The 20444-nt window shown below is 38.6% G+C and overlaps 2 protein-coding genes across 2 annotated transcripts; both read left to right on the top strand.

Moving 5' to 3' along the window:
• Window positions 1-371: 371 nt before the first annotated feature.
• LOC107775669 (thaumatin-like protein 1b) lies at window positions 372-1681 on the top strand. The gene is made up of 2 exons (XM_016595422.2): window positions 372-431; window positions 924-1681. The coding sequence occupies exons 1-2, from the start codon at window positions 380-382 to the stop codon at window positions 1592-1594; spliced, it is 723 nt and encodes a 240-aa protein (XP_016450908.1). The 5' UTR covers window positions 372-379; the 3' UTR covers window positions 1595-1681.
• Window positions 1682-7604: 5923 nt separating this feature from the next.
• LOC107762655 (uncharacterized) lies at window positions 7605-19257 on the top strand. The gene is made up of 2 exons (XM_075236833.1): window positions 7605-8365; window positions 18744-19257. Exon 1 carries the CDS (start codon window positions 7703-7705, stop codon window positions 8354-8356), a length of 654 nt encoding a protein of 217 aa, XP_075092934.1. The 5' UTR covers window positions 7605-7702; the 3' UTR covers window positions 8357-8365; window positions 18744-19257.
• Window positions 19258-20444: the final 1187 nt, after the last annotated feature.

The following is a 20444-nucleotide window of genomic DNA, read 5'->3' as shown; positions in this document are numbered from 1 at the left end:
GACATAAATATAGATACTGATAATCTCATAAATTGATCATATGAATGGTGTGAAATATAAGATTTGCTGCACTTGTAATACTAGAAATATTATTACTCATAATGAAAATGCATTTATTATGTCAACAGAAAAGGACCAAGGTCAGATGTAGCATTAACACTTATTTTTCCAAGTCCCCTTATGTTCTTGCCAATTATGTAACAGACAAAATCGCAGATCAGATTTATTAATTACTATGTTACCTTAAGACAAAGTACGGATGACCAGTAATTTCTTTAACTAATTTCTTCTTTGACTTCTGTTCTAAAGTTTCCTATATAAACTCAGACCAATTATTTTTCATTTTATACAATATTATCTTTGACCAAAGCATTCAACAATGGCCGTAAATTTCTCCATGAGTGTTATCTTTTTCATGTTCTTCCTCCAGGGTAATCTTTATCTTTTTACCTATCCTTTAACTCAATTAGCCAATCTACTTTAGTTTCCTCTTTTAATTAGTATCACAAAGCAGTCAATCCCTATACCATGTTGGTTGCAGGGCTTTATATCAATTCAATCTTTTCTTTTTCCACTTTCCAGTATTGAAGGAGAGAACGTGGGAAAAGAACATTTAGCTTGTGCATTAGATTTGTAAAATAATGTTTCTGTTTACGGGGCGGATGCACTTTTAACGAAACGGTATTACGCGATACCGTCAGAAAATTTTATTAAATATATGTATTAATACTGTGAGAAAACAGATAAGTAGGAAGAAAATGACAACATTTGACATAAATTGTCTATTTGTGTATTGGATATGTGCTTCATCTTGCTCAAAGAAGGGTGAAAGGTTCAAACCTCAACGATCACATTTTCTTTTGCAAATATTTGAGAGATATTTGCAAATGTTCATGCTAATGTTTACAATGTTATTATTGCAGGATCGTATGCAGCCAACATCGTAATAAAAAATAATTGCCCTTACACAATTTGGCCAGCTACACTTACTGGTCAAGGACCCCAATTGCTAACAGGATTTGAATTAGCATCACAAGCTTCACAAACTCTTCAGGTACCAAATTCATGGTCAGGAAGAGTATGGCCAAGGTTCGTTTGCTCGAATGATGCGACTGGAAAATTCACTTGTCTTAGTGGAGATTGTGGGACTGGCCAAGTAACTTGCAATGGTAATGGTGCAGCTCCACCAGCATCCCTTCTCGAATTCACATTAGCAGGGTTTGGAGGCAAAGACTTCTATGATATTAGCTTGGTTGATGGTTTTAATTTACCAGTGTCTATTGTCCCTCAAAATAGAGCTGATTGTAACTCAACAAGTTGTCCAGTTGATATCAATAATCACGGATGTCCAGATGAGTTATCAGTAAAAAGTCCAGATGGTGGTGTCATTGGGTGCAAAAGTGCATGTCTGGCATTTCAACAGCCACAATATTGTTGCACTGGTCAATATAGTTCTCCACAAACTTGCAAACCAACCAAATACTCTTTACAATTCAAACATCTGTGTCCTCAAGCTTATAGTTATGCTTATGATGATGCAACTAGCACATTTACATGTACTGGAGCTGACTATTTGATTACCTTCTGCCCATGAGTTTGTTACATCTGAGAGATTACATGTAATAGAGCCATGATTTGCTTATCTTTTGTCCAGCCACCTAGTTGATTTATCTGGAAATAAAAATATTGAAGTCCTTTTTGTTAAATTTGTTTTACTCACTCTACCCTATTTTACGACGCTTATTACTATTTGGGAAGTTGGAACTTTTTTTTACCACGAAGTTTCCAAACATTTTTAAATATCTTTAATTACTAAAATTATATTTATATTATTTTTCATATAGTTTCTAAATAGGCAAAAAGTATTTTTTAAAAAAAATTAGAGATTCAACGTCTGAATTCACGTAGATAATTAAATTGTTAACCCTCTAATTTCGAATAATTACTTCATTCTTTTGAAATGAAAGGATACTTCTTAACTCTTTCATTTACGAACCTGCTCATTGTTTAGGGTAAGATTGGTTCACATTAAATACTCATATAATAGAGCGACATGTTTAATCGGAGATAGTTGGAAAGTGAGACAAGTGAAAACCAAGATCAGAAGCAGCAGCTTCGGTTGGCACCGGAAAGGCCCTTCGGGAATATTGCTAATGAAGACAAACGAATGTCTGCCACCAGATAGCATTCAATGAAGAATATTATGTAGTATTAAATATATAGCCTGTTATAGAGAATTATGTCATTCATAGTCTGCCATTACACATTCTTTAATGGTCCCCATAATTGTCATTTAAGAGTGACTTGATCCTACGACCTTGTTCCCTAGGTGCAACTATAAATAGTGATTCAATGGCCATTGTAAGGACATGAATTTTCTAACAAACTTATGCTATACATTATTCTAAGCTCAATAATATTTTATTCTCGTCTATTGATATTCTTATTATTGCCTTCAGAAGCTTTGCTCCCAGAACCAAGCTATTTGCTGTCTTATCTTGATCTCAACGCTAAGTCTTGTATTTTTATTTAATTTATTTATCCTTTTGGGATTAAATCGATTTATTTGTCTATAAACCGCGTACAAATTCAATTGTACCGTTTTATGGGTAAATAGTTTGGCGCCCACCGTGGAGCTTAGACAGTTGCATAATTGAATTGATCATTGCATCTATTAATAACCTGTTTAAATCATAAGAAAGTGACAGATAACAATGTCAATATTACACACAACGTTGAGGCACAAGGAAATACGCCTCGACAGAAAGGTTCGATCAGTGATACCCGCAACGAGGAGGGCGTAGCCACGCCGGTTATGGCGCGCAATATCCACAACACGTTCGAGAGGCAACTCCTAATTATGCTGAAGTACGAGCATGTTGTAAAAATGGTGAGAATCCTAAGGGAGCAACAAAGGGCTATTATGGGTCATCTCTCACAACAAGATCAAGTCATGACAGAGTTGAAGCAAGAGTTGTCGGGTGCTTCCAACAAAGCAAATGGAAGAGGTCTGGTTCCTCTTGGTTCAAGCTTTACTGTAGGAACTTTATAGCTATAGGAATGTCAGAGGCTGCTGAATCCAATTAGGAAAAGCTCTATTCTTGGTTTGAGAGACGCATCGAGGATTTGATGCCACTTTTTAATACAAACCTACCATTAGTCTAAGAGATTGAATTATGGTGCACATTTTATTGGTTTGATCCATTTTGAACTACTCGGTTCACTTTGGTTTAGTTCGATCTATTTTGAATTAATTAGGTTCAATTTACCAGATTTTTGGTGCATAAATAAATATATAACCATCAAACCGAATAAATTTTGTCTAATTCGATTTAATTCTCTAACTCTATTGAATGATGTGATTAGATGCACAAAATTAAAATAAAATTTTAAATTAGCAAATATATTATATGGATAAAAAGAGATAATATTAAAATCACATTCAATAAAATATTGAAGATCAAGGCAAAGAAAAAAGAAGCAAATATATTATTTAATAAATAATAAAATAGTTGTACTAAGAAAAGAAATCAAAAGATGAAGAACTACAAAAATTTTAAGAGAAGGAAAGGGGGAACATCAGGGATTCGATCCTGCATCTAAGATCTGGATTTATTGGTTTTTAACCGGCACCTAGAGCCAACATATAATACCAGGTGCCGTCCTTAAAATATATAGGTACTTGTTTGTAAAATGTCAAAATACATATATACACGCACAAAATTTTACCCGAGCGTCCGGGTGGCATACCACCCCCGACTCTGTACATAGATCCGCCCCTGGGGGGACGGCAGCGGATCTGGTAACAATAACGGGAATGATCCTTCAAAATCAAACTCATGTGATTTATGAGTTAAATATATGCCCGAATGGATCATATCCTGGGTGTACTGCCAGTGTTGAAAGGACCGATCTAAAAAAAGAACACTTGTTGCCGTTCAAACCAAGCGCGACATCAGAGTTAATCCCAAAGTGGTTAATGCCAGACGTGCCAAAATATGATGGGACTACGGATCCTCAGGAGCACATTGCCACCTACACAACGACGGTGAAAGGAAACGACTTAACTCCGCACGAAATTGAGTCAGTCTTGCTGTAGAAGTTTGGGGAGACCCTCACAAATGTGGTCTTGCTGTTTTTGCTTCTACCGAGCACTCAATAGATTCCTTCCAGATGCTCATGGATTCATTTATCAAGGCCCATGCCAGGGCCAGGAAGGTTCAGACCTGAAAGGCTAACATATTCAGAATTGCTCAAGGAGAGTCTGAATTGCTATGAGAGTTCGTGACCAGCTTTCAAAAAGAAAGGATACTACTACCGGCCATGTCAGATGAATGGGCAGCTGAGGCATTTATTGAAGGGCTAAATCCAAGGAGTTCTGACTCTTCCTGAAAATTGAAAGAAAGTCTGCTCGAGTTCCAAACGACAACATAGACAGATGTCCACAACCGCTACGAATCGAAGATAAGAATAAAAGATGACCAACTCGGTTTCCCGGCATCAACTAAGGGTCGGGACCGAGAGAAGAATAAGGAAAAGTTGAAGGATGATTTTGACTCAAATCAAAGGTCTTCCAGAGGTCAGTTTTTGCCCTATGAAAGGGCCGAAGGACGCGGAAGAGGCTTCTGGTCAATGAATCGGTTCGCTACTGATAGGAGAGCGGATCGCGGCCGGAATAACAGATCGTTGCAGGACAAAGAGGTATCGGGCTCTCGAGATTCCACCTACCCCAAATTGTCCGAGTATAACTTCAATGTCAGCATAATGGAACTAGTATCAGCAATGAGGAACATTAAAGTAGCACGGTTCTCGATGCCGATGAGATCCGACCCCAGTAAGAGGGATCCTAATATATGGTGTGAATATCATGGGATTAACAACCTCCAGATTGGCACTGCCGACATCTGCACGAGGAGGTGGTGACATTGTTGAAAAACGGCCATCTCAGAAAGTTCTTAAGTGATTGGGCTAAGAATAACTACGGCCGCAACCAGAATAACACTAAACCCTCAAAAGCAGGAGAAGATCCTCCTCATCTAACGATCAACATAATTTTTGTGGGAAAGGAGATTAATGGGGTAACCTTTTCGGCAGCAAAAAAGACAAAGGTGTCTGTGGCCCAGAGCAAGAGACTCCAGGAAATCGGCGAGGATGATATCACCTTCACGGAGGAGGACACAAATGGACACCTACCACTACCACACAATGATGTACTGGTAATTTCTCTTAATGTTTTAAATTTTAAAATTAAACGTGTTGATGAAAAAATCTCTATTTATTTAATTTTTCAATAATATTTTATTTAAGAGATGTGAAAAAGTAACACTAAAAATAAAAACGCTTACCGGAAATTATATATTTCAGATATTGTGACCATTTTATTATTAATGTGTAGTGTTGTGATTTTTAAGTGATAAAATAAAGTTCTATAATATTTGTGAAGAAACCTTATAATTATACGATTATTTTTAAAATTTACCTCAACTCATAGATACCAAAAGACAAAAAAAAAAAAGGGAGTAAGCGAGAGGAGTCAAAATACCAAGGGTGTTTATCGGGCGGGCTGGGATGGGCTGAACGGGAAAACCCCCAGCCCGTTCGGTTAGCGGGCGGGCTGTTATAGGGCTGAGATTTTTCGGGTTTTCATGGGCCCGTACGGGTTAGGGCTCTGGCGGGCCGGGCTCATTTTTTTTTTAATTTAAATTTTATTTTTCTTATTCAATATTATTGATAGTTAAGTATTTGCAAACTTTTAAGGGTTAGAATTAAACTTTGAAGTTTAAAGTTTTAAATTTGAAATTTGTATTTTATAATTATAAAATTGAAATTGAAAAGTATATGGCTACAAAAAATTATTTAATAAGAGTATAAGACCAATAGGCAAATGTAAGGAACAAACTCCGAAGACCAATAGGTTCTTTTTTGATTTTCTTTTATTTTTGAACTTGCAAATTAAAACTTAAAAGTTTACAATAATTATAAAAAATAAGAAGTAGTACATCACATGCTTTGCATCATTTTTGTAAGTTCTTCCATATCAACATGAGGTTCTTGGTTTCCGGGATTGATTGAATCGGAACCATAAACCATTATATCTCAAATTTCTTGGTCCTCCTCTTCATCTACCTCGTCACGCCCTTTATTTCGCCGTTCTGATCTTATCCAATCTCCGAAGCATACTAGAATTTCCAAAGCGTTGCTGCCCAATGAATGACGGGTATCTCCTAGCTGCTGTCTTGCTTGGCTAAATGCGCTCTCTGATGCGACTGTTGAAATCGGCACATTTAGCACGTCTCGAGCCATGGCCGAAAGAACAGGAAATTGATTTGAGTTGCTCCTCCACCAACTCAGCGGTAGAAAATCCTTTGTGAGGGGCTCTGGTGACTTTTGCAAGTAGAATTGTAGTTCATCAATATTTCTGCTACTGGTTTGTTGATGCTCTCCTAGTGTAGACCAAATCTGATAATCTTGAACACAATCATCATCATCCATAGTTGTTCCAGATGTTGAAGGATTAGTTGAAGGAATATTTGCATCTACAACCGAAGAAGCATCAACAATGTTAGCATAATAATTATATAAAGTTTGTAAATGTGTGTGTAGCTCAGAAATACAAGTGTCAATATCAGGAGTTTCAGTTGGGCCAACATCCATATAAGTATATAAAGCTCTAATTAATTGGCGACACTTTATCATTTTGACAGTAGGGTTTAAAATAGCACCAATTAGGTAAATATAGGGAATTGGGTAGAAATACTTTTTAAACTTATCTAGCATAGATTCAACAACAGTAGCATATCCTTCTTTCTGCTTCAAATTATGTAGTAAAAAAGAAATTTCAGCAATATGAACTAAACCATTTGAAATGGTAGGATAATAAGCTTCAGAAAACTCAAGTGAGATGGAGCGAGTGTACCGGGATTCCTTATGCCGCACTAATTTTGAATTTTTGATATCAAAATTCAAACTTCAATTGATAGACCGAAACTTGATAGTTGATAATACTCGAATACTTGATAATTAATACCACACTTCACTTGAATAATTGATATTTGATAATAATAATTTTGTAATGGCTAAACTAAATAATTGATGAAACTTGAAATAATAAATAATTGAGAATTTGAGATTTGAGAATTTAAGAACTATAATATCAAGAGAGAATTGAGAGTTTGATACTTAGAGAGAATTAGAGTAGTAAGAGAGTGAATTTGTGAGAAAAAATGAAGAAGAAGGGGGGCTATTTATAGATTTTGGGGTGGGAGGGCTATATTATTAATGGGGGGCCGAAATTGGGAAATTGGCCGTTTCTGCAATTTCTGGCCGTTTCCCAACGGTTATTTCTGAATTTGACCGTTGGGAACGGTCCAATTTAATTGAAAAAAAAAATTTCAAACGGAAACCGAGCTGTTAACGGGCTGCAGCCCGTGTTCAACCCGTTAAGGAATTCGGATTTAACGGGTTCGGGGTACCGTTAGTCTAAACGTGAACGCACAACTCGGGCCCCGTCCCAACCCGCCCCAACGTGAATAGTAACGGGCTGAAAACGGGTCAGCCCGGCCCGTAAACACCCATAGAAAAAGAGTAAATAGCGCAAAACCGGGATTGCATTTCTCCTAAATCCTTCCGAGGAAAACAATATCACTGTCTCTTCTTTGTTCAAACTTCAAAACCCTTCTACTCTCCTTCCCTTAACGGGACGATGACCGACCGTGACCGAACTCGATACCGTGACCGTGAAATTGACCGGGATCGTGACCGTGACCGGGAGAGAGAGCGAGAGAGGGACAAGGATAGAGACAGAGATCGGAAACGTGACCGGGATGACCGTGACCGGAGAGACCGTGAACGTTCTTACACCCCTGACCATATAAAAACCAGTCGACACACTCGCTCCCGAACTCGTTCCCCTTCCACTGACCGTCACCGCCACCGCCACCGTTCTACTTCCCGCTCCCGTTCTCCCACTGACCGCCGCAACCGCCACCGTCACCACCGTCCCTCAGTGGAAAGTCCTCCTAGAAAGAGACGAAAAGACGATGGCGATAGAGATAAGGATAGGGATAGGGATACGCGGAGAGAGGTTGAGGATTTTGTGGACGGGATAGCGAAAGAACAGAAGAAGCAGAAGAAGAAGGAGGAGGGGGGGAGTGGCGATGAAGAGATGATGGATGAGGAAGAGATTGAGATGATGAAGAAATTGGGTATACCGGTAGGGTTTGATTCGACAAAGGGGAAGCCAGTGGCAGGGAATGATGTGGGTGCTGTAAGGAAAGTCACTAAACGGCAGCCTCGACAGTACATGAATAGGCGTGGTGGCTTCAATAGGCCCTTGCCTGCTGAGTGCAACCGCTGATTTTCCCAGGTTTTTGTTCTTATTGTCTCTATAAACGAAGAGTTTAGTTCCTCATTTTTTTTCTTGTGGGTGTGTTTTTTTTTTTTTGGGGGGGGGGGGGGAGGGTTAGTTTGAAATTTTAAGTATTAGAGAGTTGATTTATGTATATTTAGTGTTTGGTTGAGCTTCGTAATGGAATTATGATGTTATCCGTCAAATAAGGAGTATACTTGTTTGGTTAGGGACTAGTGTAATGAAAATGGAAGGGGGGGGGGGGGGTTAGTTTTGAAATTTTAAGTATTAGAGAGTTGATTTATGTACATTTAGTGTTTGGTTGAGCTTCGTAATGGAATTATGATGTTATCCGTCAAATAATGAGTAGTGAACTCTTACTTGTTTGGTTAGGGACTAGTGTAGCAAAGCAGTGATAAGAAAATGAAACTTGGGCCTAACTTAATCCCAAAAGCTAGCCATATGGGACTCAATGTCATTGTTTTGGATTAGTTGAAGAGTTGAGATGAAGGAGAGAAATTTAAAACAGTGTTATTCAGTGAAAATCCGACTATTTAGTGAATTTTGTTTCTTATTGCGAGTATAAAACATGTGCATGTTTAACCCTTTAAGCTTTTAATAAGGCATGATATACATTTTTACAAAGTGTCGGACTCATGGGTTTTTTCAAGCTTCAATTTTTTTACCCCTTCTAAATAAATTAGATAATCTGGAAGTGCATCTGAAGATAATATCCCCGTCCGAAAAGCTTTTCTTTTAAAAGTCCCTTCATTGTAGCTTTGCACTGTCTTTGTCCTTATGCCATGTTCATGAAAAAAGATTGTTTAGAAAGATTGTGTCTGGGAAATGGTTACTTGCAGATTTTGGTGGAAAATTAGGAAGAGAGTGCAAAAGATATGATAGTCATGGAATTAATCCATTTGCATTAGTGGAATTAAGAATGCATAGCAACATTGATTCTCTTTCAATGCATACTTATACAATTTCCACACAAATTAAACTGAAACAAACTGATGCCCTTAAGTGTAATTACATGTATGCAGGTTGCGATTTTTTTTTTTGATAATGGTAACATGTATATTAATAAATAAAACAGCACTAGGGCAGTGCCAAGCCATATTTACAAGGAACAAAAACCAGCTATGTCAACCTAAGATTACAGTGCACCTATCAGGTCTACTAAAGGTTCTGCCTCCTCTACACAACTTTCTTTACACCAGAAATGAAACAAAAGTAAACTCTTCATCTTGATTTTCTGTAAAGAATTGCTTCTGTCTTCAAAAGTTCTTAAATTTCTCCTTCCAAACTGTCCACCATATGCACGTAGGAACCAATCGCCACCATTTCTTCTGTTTCACTATACCCCCATTGTAATTCCAACACTTCAACAGTTCACAAGTGTTAGCTGTCATGCTCCATTTAACGCCCACAATATTAAGAAAGAGCTGCAACAGTTGGTCAGTAAAAGGACAATGAAGAAACAAATGGCTATTAGTTTCTATAGCTGTACCACATAATATGCATCTAGAGTATAGCTGAAAACCTCTTCTTCTCAAGTTCTCTTGGGTTAGACAAGCCTTTCTTGCAACTAACCATGAAAAGCATACCACCTTGAAAAGTGTCTTTACTTTCCAAATATACCTCCAGGGCCATTGTCCTAACTGTTGGTTTGAAGCAGCAATTAGAGTATATGCGGATTTGACCGTAAAATTCCTACTCCTGCAAAGGTTCCAACAGAGTTTATCTTCAGTTTCTCCAAGACCTTGGAATTGTTCCAATATATTAGCGAAATCCACAACCTTCTCTAATTCCCAATCATTCAAGGCCCTTCTAAAAGTAACATTCCATCCTTGCTGACCCCAGGCAATGTCTAAGTGGATGTAGGCGATGTTGCAATGCTGAAAAAATCAGGAAAAAGTTCTTTGAGAGGATCATGTCCTAACCAGTTTTCACTCCAGAAAAGTGTTTTCCTTCCCTTACCCACCTTTATGGTTGTATTATAAGCCAGAGTATTCCAGTGAAGTCTGATTGACTTCCATACCCCAACCCCATGTGGACTATTAACAATGTTAGAGCACCATAGTCCATTTTGTCCGTACTTGTCACAGATGACCTTTCTTCACAAAGCATTAACCTCCAGATTGTACCTCCAAAGCCACTTCAAGAGTAAACTCTGATTGTGGGCTTTAAGGTTCCTAATACCCAAGCCCCCTTTGTCTTTGCTTGTGATAAGAGAATTCCAGTTAACCAAATGAATAGCTTCCTTCTCTCTGTTTCCTTGCCATATAAAGTTCCTTCTTAGTGCATCCATTCTTTTCCTTACCTTGCTTGGTAAGGGAAACAAAGACATTACATATGTAGGAAGTGCATCCAAGACACTATTAACCAATACCACCCTTCCACCCAAGGATAAATACTGGCTCTTCCATATTGACAGCCTCTTTTCACATCTTTCAAGAGCCCCATTCCATATTTCCTGCACTTTGTTCTTGGAGTCTAGAGATAAATCCAAATATATAGTTGGTAGAGAACCCACCTCACATCCCAGTATAGCTGCTAGGGCCTAGATATCATCTTCTTTAACTGGGAACAACATGCTCTTCCTCCAATTTACATGGAGCCCTGAGACTGCTTCAAATATAACAAGAATGACTTAGATATTTTAGTTGATCTGCCTTTGCCTCACAAAAAACTAAAGAGTCGTAAGCATATAGAAGATGGGTGATCTCCACACTATCTCCCTCCCTGTTTGAAGCTTTAAAACCTTTCAGCCAACTATTGTTGTTTGCATTTCTTAACATTTGGTTCAATCCTTCCATAGCAAAGAGGAAAAGAAAAGGTGATATGGGATCCCCTTGTCTCAAACCTATCTCAGAAGGAAAACAGCCCTCTGGAGAACCATTCACCAAAATGGAAAATCTGACTGTTTTGATGCAGAAAGATATCCAGTTGATCCACTTCCTACCAAAACCCATATCCTGAAGAACTTTGAGTAAAAAGTTCCAATTAACATGATCATAGGCCTTCTCAGTATCAAGCTTACAAAGAATTCCAGGAACCTGCCCTTTAAGTCTGGAGTCCACACATTCATTTGCAATCAAAGAAGCATCCATGATTTGCCTGCCTCTTATGAAGGCCATTTGATGCCCTTTCACTAGTTTGTCCGCCACTTTCTTGAGCCTCTCTGTCAACAGTTTGGAAATGATCTTGTAAATGCTTCCTATAAGACTAATAGGTCTGAAATCCTTGAGTTCCTTAGCACCTTTTTTCTTTGGAATAAGGGCTATGTAAGAAGCATTGAAACTTCTCTCAAAATACTCATTGTTGTGGAAGTTCCTGATGGCCTGCATGATATCTTCTTTCACAATCTCCCAGCAATTATGGAAAAACCCCATAGAGAAACCATCAGGGCCCGGTGCCTTGTCAACTGCACATAGCTTCAAGGTCTCAAATACTTCTTGTTCTTCAAATACACCTTGCAACAATTCATTATCTTCCTCTGTACTGCTGCATTCACCTTGGAAGTTAAAATCAGGTCTCCAGATTTCTGTTTCTGCATATAGTTTCTGATAAAAAGACACTATCTCGGTTTTAATTCCATGTGGCTCAATAATTTCTTCCCCTTGAACCTCCAGCTTATCTATATGATTGGCTCTTCTATGATAGTTGGCAATTTTCTGAAAAAACTTGGTGTTTTTGTCACCTTGTTTCAGCCATAAAGCTCTAGATCTTTGTCTCTAAGATATTTCTTCATTCTTTGCAATCTCTTGGAATTCCATGTGCAAGCTTGCCTTCTCAAGTAATTCGGCCTCATTTAATGGTCTTTGTTCCTGCAAAAGATCCAAGTTTTGAATTTGGTTCAAAAGCTCAATCTTCTTCCTTTTCAAGCTCCCCCATTAAGCACATTCCACTCCTTTAACTTAACTTTCAACATTTTGAGTTTATAAGCCAGAATATAATCCGGCCTTCCAGTGATCTCACATGAATTCCACCATCCTGCCATCCTCTCCTTAAACCCTTCCACTTCCATCCACCAATTCTCAAATTTGAAATAAGATTTTGAGAAATCCCATTCCCCACATTTCAGAGAAATAGGGCAATGATCAGAGACAATTCTAGGAAGAAGAGACTGCTTAATATTGTTAAACTTCTCGTCCCACTCAGCTGAAAACAAGAATCTATCCATTCTTGAAGAACAATCATGATTGTTTCCCCTATCCCAAGTGTACCTACCTCCCAATAAAGGAGGGTCAACAAGCTCTAGATCTTCTATTACTTTTGAAAAATCCTTCATAGCTCTGGTAATACCCCTGCTATTCTTCCTTTCAGTAGCGTATCTAGTAGTGTTAAAATCACCACAAACCACCCAAGCACCTTTACAAACTCCTCTAATCGCACCCAGCTCCCACCAAAGCTCCTCTCTCTCCCTTCTACAGTTTAGGGCATAGACCCCAGTAAGGAACCAAGAGAAATTCCTATTTAGAGAAGAATGTAACCCAGTATTAACTAATTCCCCGGCCCACACCCTTTGTCCCACATAATTAGAATACCTCCACTCCTCCCATTAGACTCTAAACCTCCATAGTCTGCCCATCTATTGCTACACAAAGACCTAACCACCGCACCACGCTCCCCTTCCATCTTTGTTTCTTGAAAACAATAGATATCTGCTCTCCATTCTTGCATTAAAGATTTTATCACCCTCTATTTTCAAAGTCATTCAAACCCCTCACGTTCCATGAAATAATTTGTACCTTCATCAAGAACTGGTAGAGTTGTTTGTTCCCTTGCTCCTTGATCCACTTTCTTTGAATTTGATGTCAAATTGTAGATTCTTGACTTCATTCACCCCTTTTTGTTTTGGGTAGATGGGTTAGAGCCACTAGTTTCCTTTCGCTTCTCGTGCTTCTTCTTGTCCAATTTCATGAACAGAGACCAGGTCTAAGTCCACCCCAAACTGCTTGCTTAGCTTCATGACATTTCGGTGAACCCATAATGAAGCTTCTAACTCAGCCATCTGAATTTGAACATCTAGCGGTTGGACATCTTCAATTGGCCAGTGTTGAGATTGTTCCACTCGAATTAATTGTAGCCCAGAATTTTCTTGGTTTTCTACTGCCCGTTCCCTCGATATCCGGCCCTGCATCATAGAAAGTTTCTTCGTTTCCTTCAGAAATTCGAAGAAGATTTTGACTCTGATAACTAACATGAGCATCTTCTTTTGCAACCTCCGCTGAATCCACCATTAATAAAGAGTCGCTTGACTGAGAAGCTTGGTTAGCTTCGATCTCAACGAGGAAAGAATCCACTATATTCAGTGGTCTGGGCTCTAGAGGAGTGAAAGAGCACAAAATTTGGTCTGGCCCAATTTCCTGCCTTTGGGCCCGGCCCAAATCCGATTCTTTAGCCCCAAGAGACGGTCCATTTAAAACTAAATCCTCCACGTGCTCAGCATGCCCTAGCAACAATCCGAATTTGGAATTAGATGACTCCCCTTGTTCTCCCCCATAACCAGCCATTACAAGACTCGGCTTTTGTGGGTTACTCAAAAATAATTCTGGCCCAATTCCTTTCTGCAATATAAATGGCCTTTGAACCAAGCCCAAACATGAGTCTTTGGCCCCAGAGTTTGTTCCAGCAACAGGAGCCTCCACGTGCTCTGCATGCCCCTTTAGCTGTCCAATTTTAAAGTGTGACACTTCCCCATGCTCTCCCACGCGACCAGCCACCCTAGCCCCTATATCTTCTGCCACCAGATGTGACTGTACACAGACCATAGCCCTAGAATCCCTTTCCTCAGTAATCCTCCGATCAACAGTCACCATCGGAGTAGATTCACACCAAATTGGCATGGAGAAAACCAGACCGTCGTTTTCCACTTCAATGCATTTGGGAATTTTGTCAATTGGCCCTCTTACTCTGATTCTTGGCCAGTTCAGATGGTTTCTGAGATGCCTTTTCTTCTGTTTCTACCCATCCGCCGCATTTCATCCTTATCTCCTCCATGACCTCTTTTGACCATAAATGTAAAGGTAAGCCGATAACCCTAATCCAAAGAGGCTCACTAACGAGACCTGCCGGAGAGCAGCTGGCCTCCGGCGACCACTAAATCAGTTTGATGGGTTCTTGTTTCCGTCTCCACACCCCAAGCATAACTTGTTCTGCCATCTTCTTGTTGGGAAATTCAAAAAGAAACTGTTGCTCGTTTAGGTCATAAATCTGGACGCCGCAAGGTAACTTCCATCTATCTGCGGCCCATCTTCTTAGCTCCGACCTAGTTGGAACTTCTGTCTTCCCAGCAAAGGATCCAACCAAACATCTGCTGAGAGTGTCATTATCTGTTAAAGCAACAGATCTAGGGACGCTGATACGCTGACTTTGATGTACGAAAGTGAGATTCCCCTGCTTAGGTTGCCATTTGCTCTGGTTAGTTGCTGCTGCATATGTGATCTCCTGGGTTTGAGGATTCTGCACAGCAACGTTGACTGGGTTTTCGAGGATAAACTTCTCAATTTTTTGCATCTATGCCTCCCCACCCTTTGTTAGGAGACAGTTCAGGAATTATAATGACTGATCTCCTCTCCCCTGCCACAATACTTATGAATCTACTGTATCTGTTGTACTTTTGAGAATAGTAGTAGTTATGTAGAATTGTAGATGATCAGTTAATTTCCAAGTATTGTATTTATTACCTCTGGATGCAGATGTCATGTGCATTAAATCGTAAATCCACAGCATTGCCTTCCTACTAACTGTCATTCTACGCATTGAATTCCTTCTCCTTTCAACCCAATCGTACCACCTTTCGGAACTAGAGAAGTCAGAAATATCAAAAAATTTGTCCCCAGATGTGAAAAAAATCTTTTTAGCACTGTTACCATAATCACGAACCATGTTTTAATCAAGTTAGAATAGATTCAAGAAAAAACTCAGTTCCTCCAGTGATCTCCGATGATCAGAAAGCTTCCTAACAGCTTATTCGTACTTTACCTCGAAAGTCGTGCCTGAGAGCATTCTCATTTTTAACGTCCTTAAGATTATAGCACTGAAATTGTATGCAGGTTTAGATTGAGATATGTAAATTCATCAATGGTCAAGAATCTAATCGTGTTTAAGATTTGAACTAAATTTCAGAATAGCGGATGCTTGTCAGTCATTCATGTTTTCCTAGTAAGTTATTAACTCATATTGGGTTTACATTCTCTAAAATTTGGTCAACTCCCCTTTATGGTTGGTTATCTTTGTTTAACATTAAGATGGTTGGTTGAAGTTATTCAATGGGTTATTGCAAAATATTCCAGAATCCGTGGTGTAGCATTTACTGTTTAGTGATGGACGCATAGAAGCCCGGGGTAAGTAGAAAAATTATATAATCTTCACCTAGTGGAGAAAAATGTAAAACAAAAAGAAAGAGATACAGAAAAAAGAAATTTTAGTCTTATGTAGAGCTTTGGGAGTCAGTTTGATACAGCACTCTTATAGTTTCTTGATCTTTGGCTTTCCGTGATGCTTAGTGCTGCTATAGCCTTCTTAACATGGCCCAAAATTGGCAAAGGTTGGTTGGGGGCAGGGGAGGAGTATCTTTAATGTGCCAATGGCAAGCTATACCTTAGTAAGTTGTTTCACAGTGTTGATTTTCTTTTTATCTAGTTGCCAAGCAAAATATAAAAGAGCCACATGTGTTAGACTTGTTATTGTTTTCTTCTGATACGGTAAAACTTAGCCTCCCAAACCCCCAACCCAGGAGACCAAAAGTCCTTTCTCACTTTGTTTCCTTCGTGAGGCAAACCTCCAAGCTTGTGGTTGGAAGTGAGGGTCAGACCACTAGGCTAACAATGCGAACGCATACCTTCTTTATGTGTTCCCTACAGGGAAGTATCTAATATTGCAGAAGAGCATAACTTCAGCTGCACCCAATATTCGATGACAGCAAAATGACATGTATGATATCAACAAATCTGTTTATTTTTGATAAGTTTCTTTAGTCATTTCTTGGTAAACCACTTTTTAAACAGGTTTATCTGCAAACCTGTCCAAGAAGTGGAAACCTTCTTTTCTGGTTTGCTTCAAAATTGTCCTGATGTAGGAAGCGTGTTGTTTTCATGTAGTAAACGTGAGATTAATTGCTGTTGTGTAACTGGAAAGTCTGCGAGAGTATTGACTATTTGGAGCACAATAAACGAAGAAAAAGACAACAGGGGCTACGTAGATGGCTGATGAATATGGCATGTTTCTGAATGTAATGAGTAAACAAAAAAGTGGAACCTTTGTCACTCTTTTATTCTCATCAAGATTACGGGTCTCTTTTCTTCTTCCCTTATTCTTGCTCTTCCAGCTTCTTCCCGCTGCAGTTGTTGGAAAAGCACTGAATAAGGTAAGGAAGGATGGAGCTCCTGTTAGTTGTCTTTGCCCTGAGCGTGCTTCTTTTGATAAGATTTAGCTAACGTCTTTTGCCCCAATTGGCAGTTTGGTATGCTGAGTCTATTCCGTACTAGGGTTTCAAGCTTTTACCGTGACACATTAAGAGATTAGAATGGTTACATTACCATAATCCGAGTGTATTTTCCTGGAAATTCTTTGCAATTTGGACAGTCTACTGAAGTACAAATATTAAGAATTGTATTAAGGTTTATACATATTTAGCCCTATTAACTCCTGTATTTATTGCATTGCTTTTTAACAATACCTCAATTACTTTCTTAGCTCGATGAGAGTCGGTTTTCTGCGCTTAATGAAGAGAAACTAGAAGAGAAGACTATTAACATGACATGGTCGATTAGGAGTTAACTTTCGTAGTAGCGAAATAATAGAGGTGGCAAAAACATCGAAAACACATCAGACACCTACTTCTCACTCACATTAATTTTTTTGGATAGATAGTATATTTCTAATGCATCATAAAATAATGTTTTATTGAACCCATCCTAATGGGTGATTAGTTGGCTGGGTTGCTCTCCAATACAAGATACAGTTTTTTTCCATCTTTAGGAAGTAGTAGGAAGATGGTAGTAAGCGGTAACTGGTTGCCATCAGTTGTGAAGTAGCTCATGTAAGGATTAAGTTGCTACTGGTTTTTGAGTTTGTTTCATGGATACTTGTCAGTGTTGTCAAAGGTTCATTCAAGGCGCACTTAAGCCCTAAAGCTCAGAAAAGCTCAAGGAGGGTGCTTTGCCTCACTTAAGCTGCGGTTCGGCATTAGGCAAGGCACCAAGACATGCCCCTTATTGCCCATGAGTTCTATCTTAAATGGAGCAATACTAGACTACAAATATAACCGGCAAATAAGTGTATTAGTTGTTAAGGAAAACAATATGAATGAGTTTGTTACTTTTCTCTTGAATTACATGTATATTTTTAATTTTTTCTTGCATTGTGCCTTTTATAATTGCAGCCTACACTTAAATTGCGCTTTGCCCTTAAAGCCCAAATGGACCTAGAGCGCTTTTTAGAGCTTTGGCCTTTGACAACACTGATACTTGTGTTTGTTCTTATCCCCTTTAACGGTATTGATACTCACCATTTATATGATACTACTAGTATTGACATGATGCGAAATGGTACCTTCGGAATTTGCCTGGACAATTGTTTTGCTCCTAATATTACCATTTATATATGATATAATACTTTATCGGGGTACTTTATCGGGGTTTTTTTCTTGATAAGTAATACACATACTTATTACAGGGTCCATTTTATTCATAGTTTGATTGACTTAAGCATCAAGGAAAGGTTGTATTTTGGAAGATGGAATGATACTTTGACAGATAGGTTTCAGCCCTATTCCCTTTGATCCTGTAGCTAGTTGTTGGATTATTGCTGGTAATCCTTTTTATCTTTATTTAAAACACTTCCACTGGCTCTTGTAAGTGGTCTTTGTACTGTTCTCAACCAATCAAAATTGAGCGCTTAGTTAAATGTAATATTACTGAAAAAAGGAAAATAAGTTTTCATCAGATAAACATTTCATTAACTTCAAAGAAATTGCCTCGTTGTACAGAGATAACAAATGTTATTGGTAAAGGACATTTATTTCCCTCTATACAGTTTGCTCATTTTGTAGTTTCATTTTTTTGTGGTGTTAAGAGGTACTGTGATATAATGAAGAGTGGATAGTGATGAAGCTTATTGCCTATAGGTTAAGATTTAGAAAGGGCTTTGCTTTCATGGGGGATGAGCATGGCTATCATGGTCCGATTTGGGAAGTTTTTAAGTTCACAATTGCATGTTTCAGGAATTTGGAATGAGGCATTTTCGATATGAATATGGTTGGTTATTTGTGAGAAAAATATTTGACAATGTGTTTGCATTTATTTGTTAAGGTTCTTCCTTCTTTGTGCTACTTCTATATTGAAGAACTCAAATAATGATTTTAATGTGATGTTCGCTCTATCTGCAGATGGAATGCACTTTTTGCCTGGCTTCTTATGTGAGTGTGCCTCTTTGTCCAAGTACCGGAGACAATATAAGATCCTTTCAATTGTATGTTTAGGTCATAATGTGCTGTTTTTCTCAAAATTTCATGGTAATTGGACTTCTGCGGTGGAGAATAGGTTCACAGTTTGCTGCAGCCTGCAGTCAAGCAGTAACAGATGCGACCAGTACTTCAGGGTCCTGCCAAATGGTTTGCTGGTTAATGGTGCCCCCTCCCTCCCTTTAAAGCAGTCATCTTTTAGCACCATCTGTTATCTCATTGATGCAAACATGCATTTGGGCTATTGCTTCTTGTCTTAGCTGCTCTCAGATCTCTCCCGAATGATAGGCATTTCTTCATAAATCAACTTACATTTGGATTTGACTATAGTGTTGCTCTCTATGCACTTTGGTGTGTGCACTAAAGTCTTGGATTGATCCCTTTACCTTGTATTGATATTTGTAATCTTGGCCATTGGTATGAACTGTCATTTACTTTCTTGATGTTGTAGAATCTGACCCAGCTTTGGGGCATAAGCTATTTAACTCAGGTTGGAGTGATCTGAAGGATATCTGATGGTTCCTTACAGTATGAAAATGGTTATAACGGACAATGAGTTTTCGCTCAGGATTGATGCTTTTTAGTCATTGAGAAGGAAAGAAGATAACGGAGGTGGGAAAATGGTTCTTTTTTTTCCTTTTTTTTTTTTCTGGTAGTTCTATTTTTTCCAAAAATTTTTGGGCGTGGGGCTAGTGGTGTCATTTGATTTTCTATTGCATAATTTGTTGGGAGAGGTTGTTTTTAGAATCAAGGATGATATTACTTGAACAAGTTGTGTAGATGGATAGCTTGAAGCTAAGTTGAGTTACCTCTTGATTTATTTTTAACATTATCCTTTTCGGCTAATTTTGTGATCTTTTTGATATCTTTGGTCAAACTTTAAAAAACTGATACCTTCATATCAATTAATTTAGTACTATAGTGATTTTGGTCATGTTATATGTTTATTCTAGTTTGATTCATGTGGAAATTGCATGTTCCTATTTATTGAAGGTTAATTATACATAATCGAATTACACATGAATCAAAATTGGAATAAACCTATAACACGGGGAGTAAAATCACAAACGTAACTTATGCCTCGCCAGAAATAGGGAGGGGAATACCACGAAAACTCTGATCCAGGATCAGAATGATGAGATTAAAGAAGTAGAAGGAATGCTGTTCCGGAATAGGGATTGCAATAACGCCAAAAAGGTTATTGATTTGAGCAAAAACCACAACACCAAAGGCGAAAGTAACGCCGGTTGACAAATTGCAGAGACAAAGAGCACATCGACCCAACATAGGAGATTTGGCCAGCGCTCCCTTTCGTGCTGAGGGAAGTAAAAGCCTAGCAAGTAGTGGAATTACTCCTGTAACCATACGGAGCACGATAAATAGGGACAATTGAATGAAACAGGAACAACGAATGGTGGCACACAAATGAAATTGCAATTGGAGCAAAGGCAACTACAAGCTAAGTAGGGGGGGACAAAGAGGAAAGGAATGAGCTAATGTGTTTGAAGGGAACAAAATGGCAGGTAAAGGTATGAATCTCAATTTTATTGAGGGCATGAAATAGTGGAATTAGAGCATGAAGATGTAGCTACTGTAAATGATAGGTGGAAATTAGCTATCATCCTT

This window comes from Nicotiana tabacum, chromosome 18 (assembly GCF_000715075.1).
Source record: "Nicotiana tabacum cultivar K326 chromosome 18, ASM71507v2, whole genome shotgun sequence".
In the NCBI taxonomy this organism is placed as follows: Eukaryota; Viridiplantae; Streptophyta; class Magnoliopsida; order Solanales; family Solanaceae; genus Nicotiana; species Nicotiana tabacum.
This window is presented reverse-complemented; position numbering and strand designations above follow the sequence as displayed.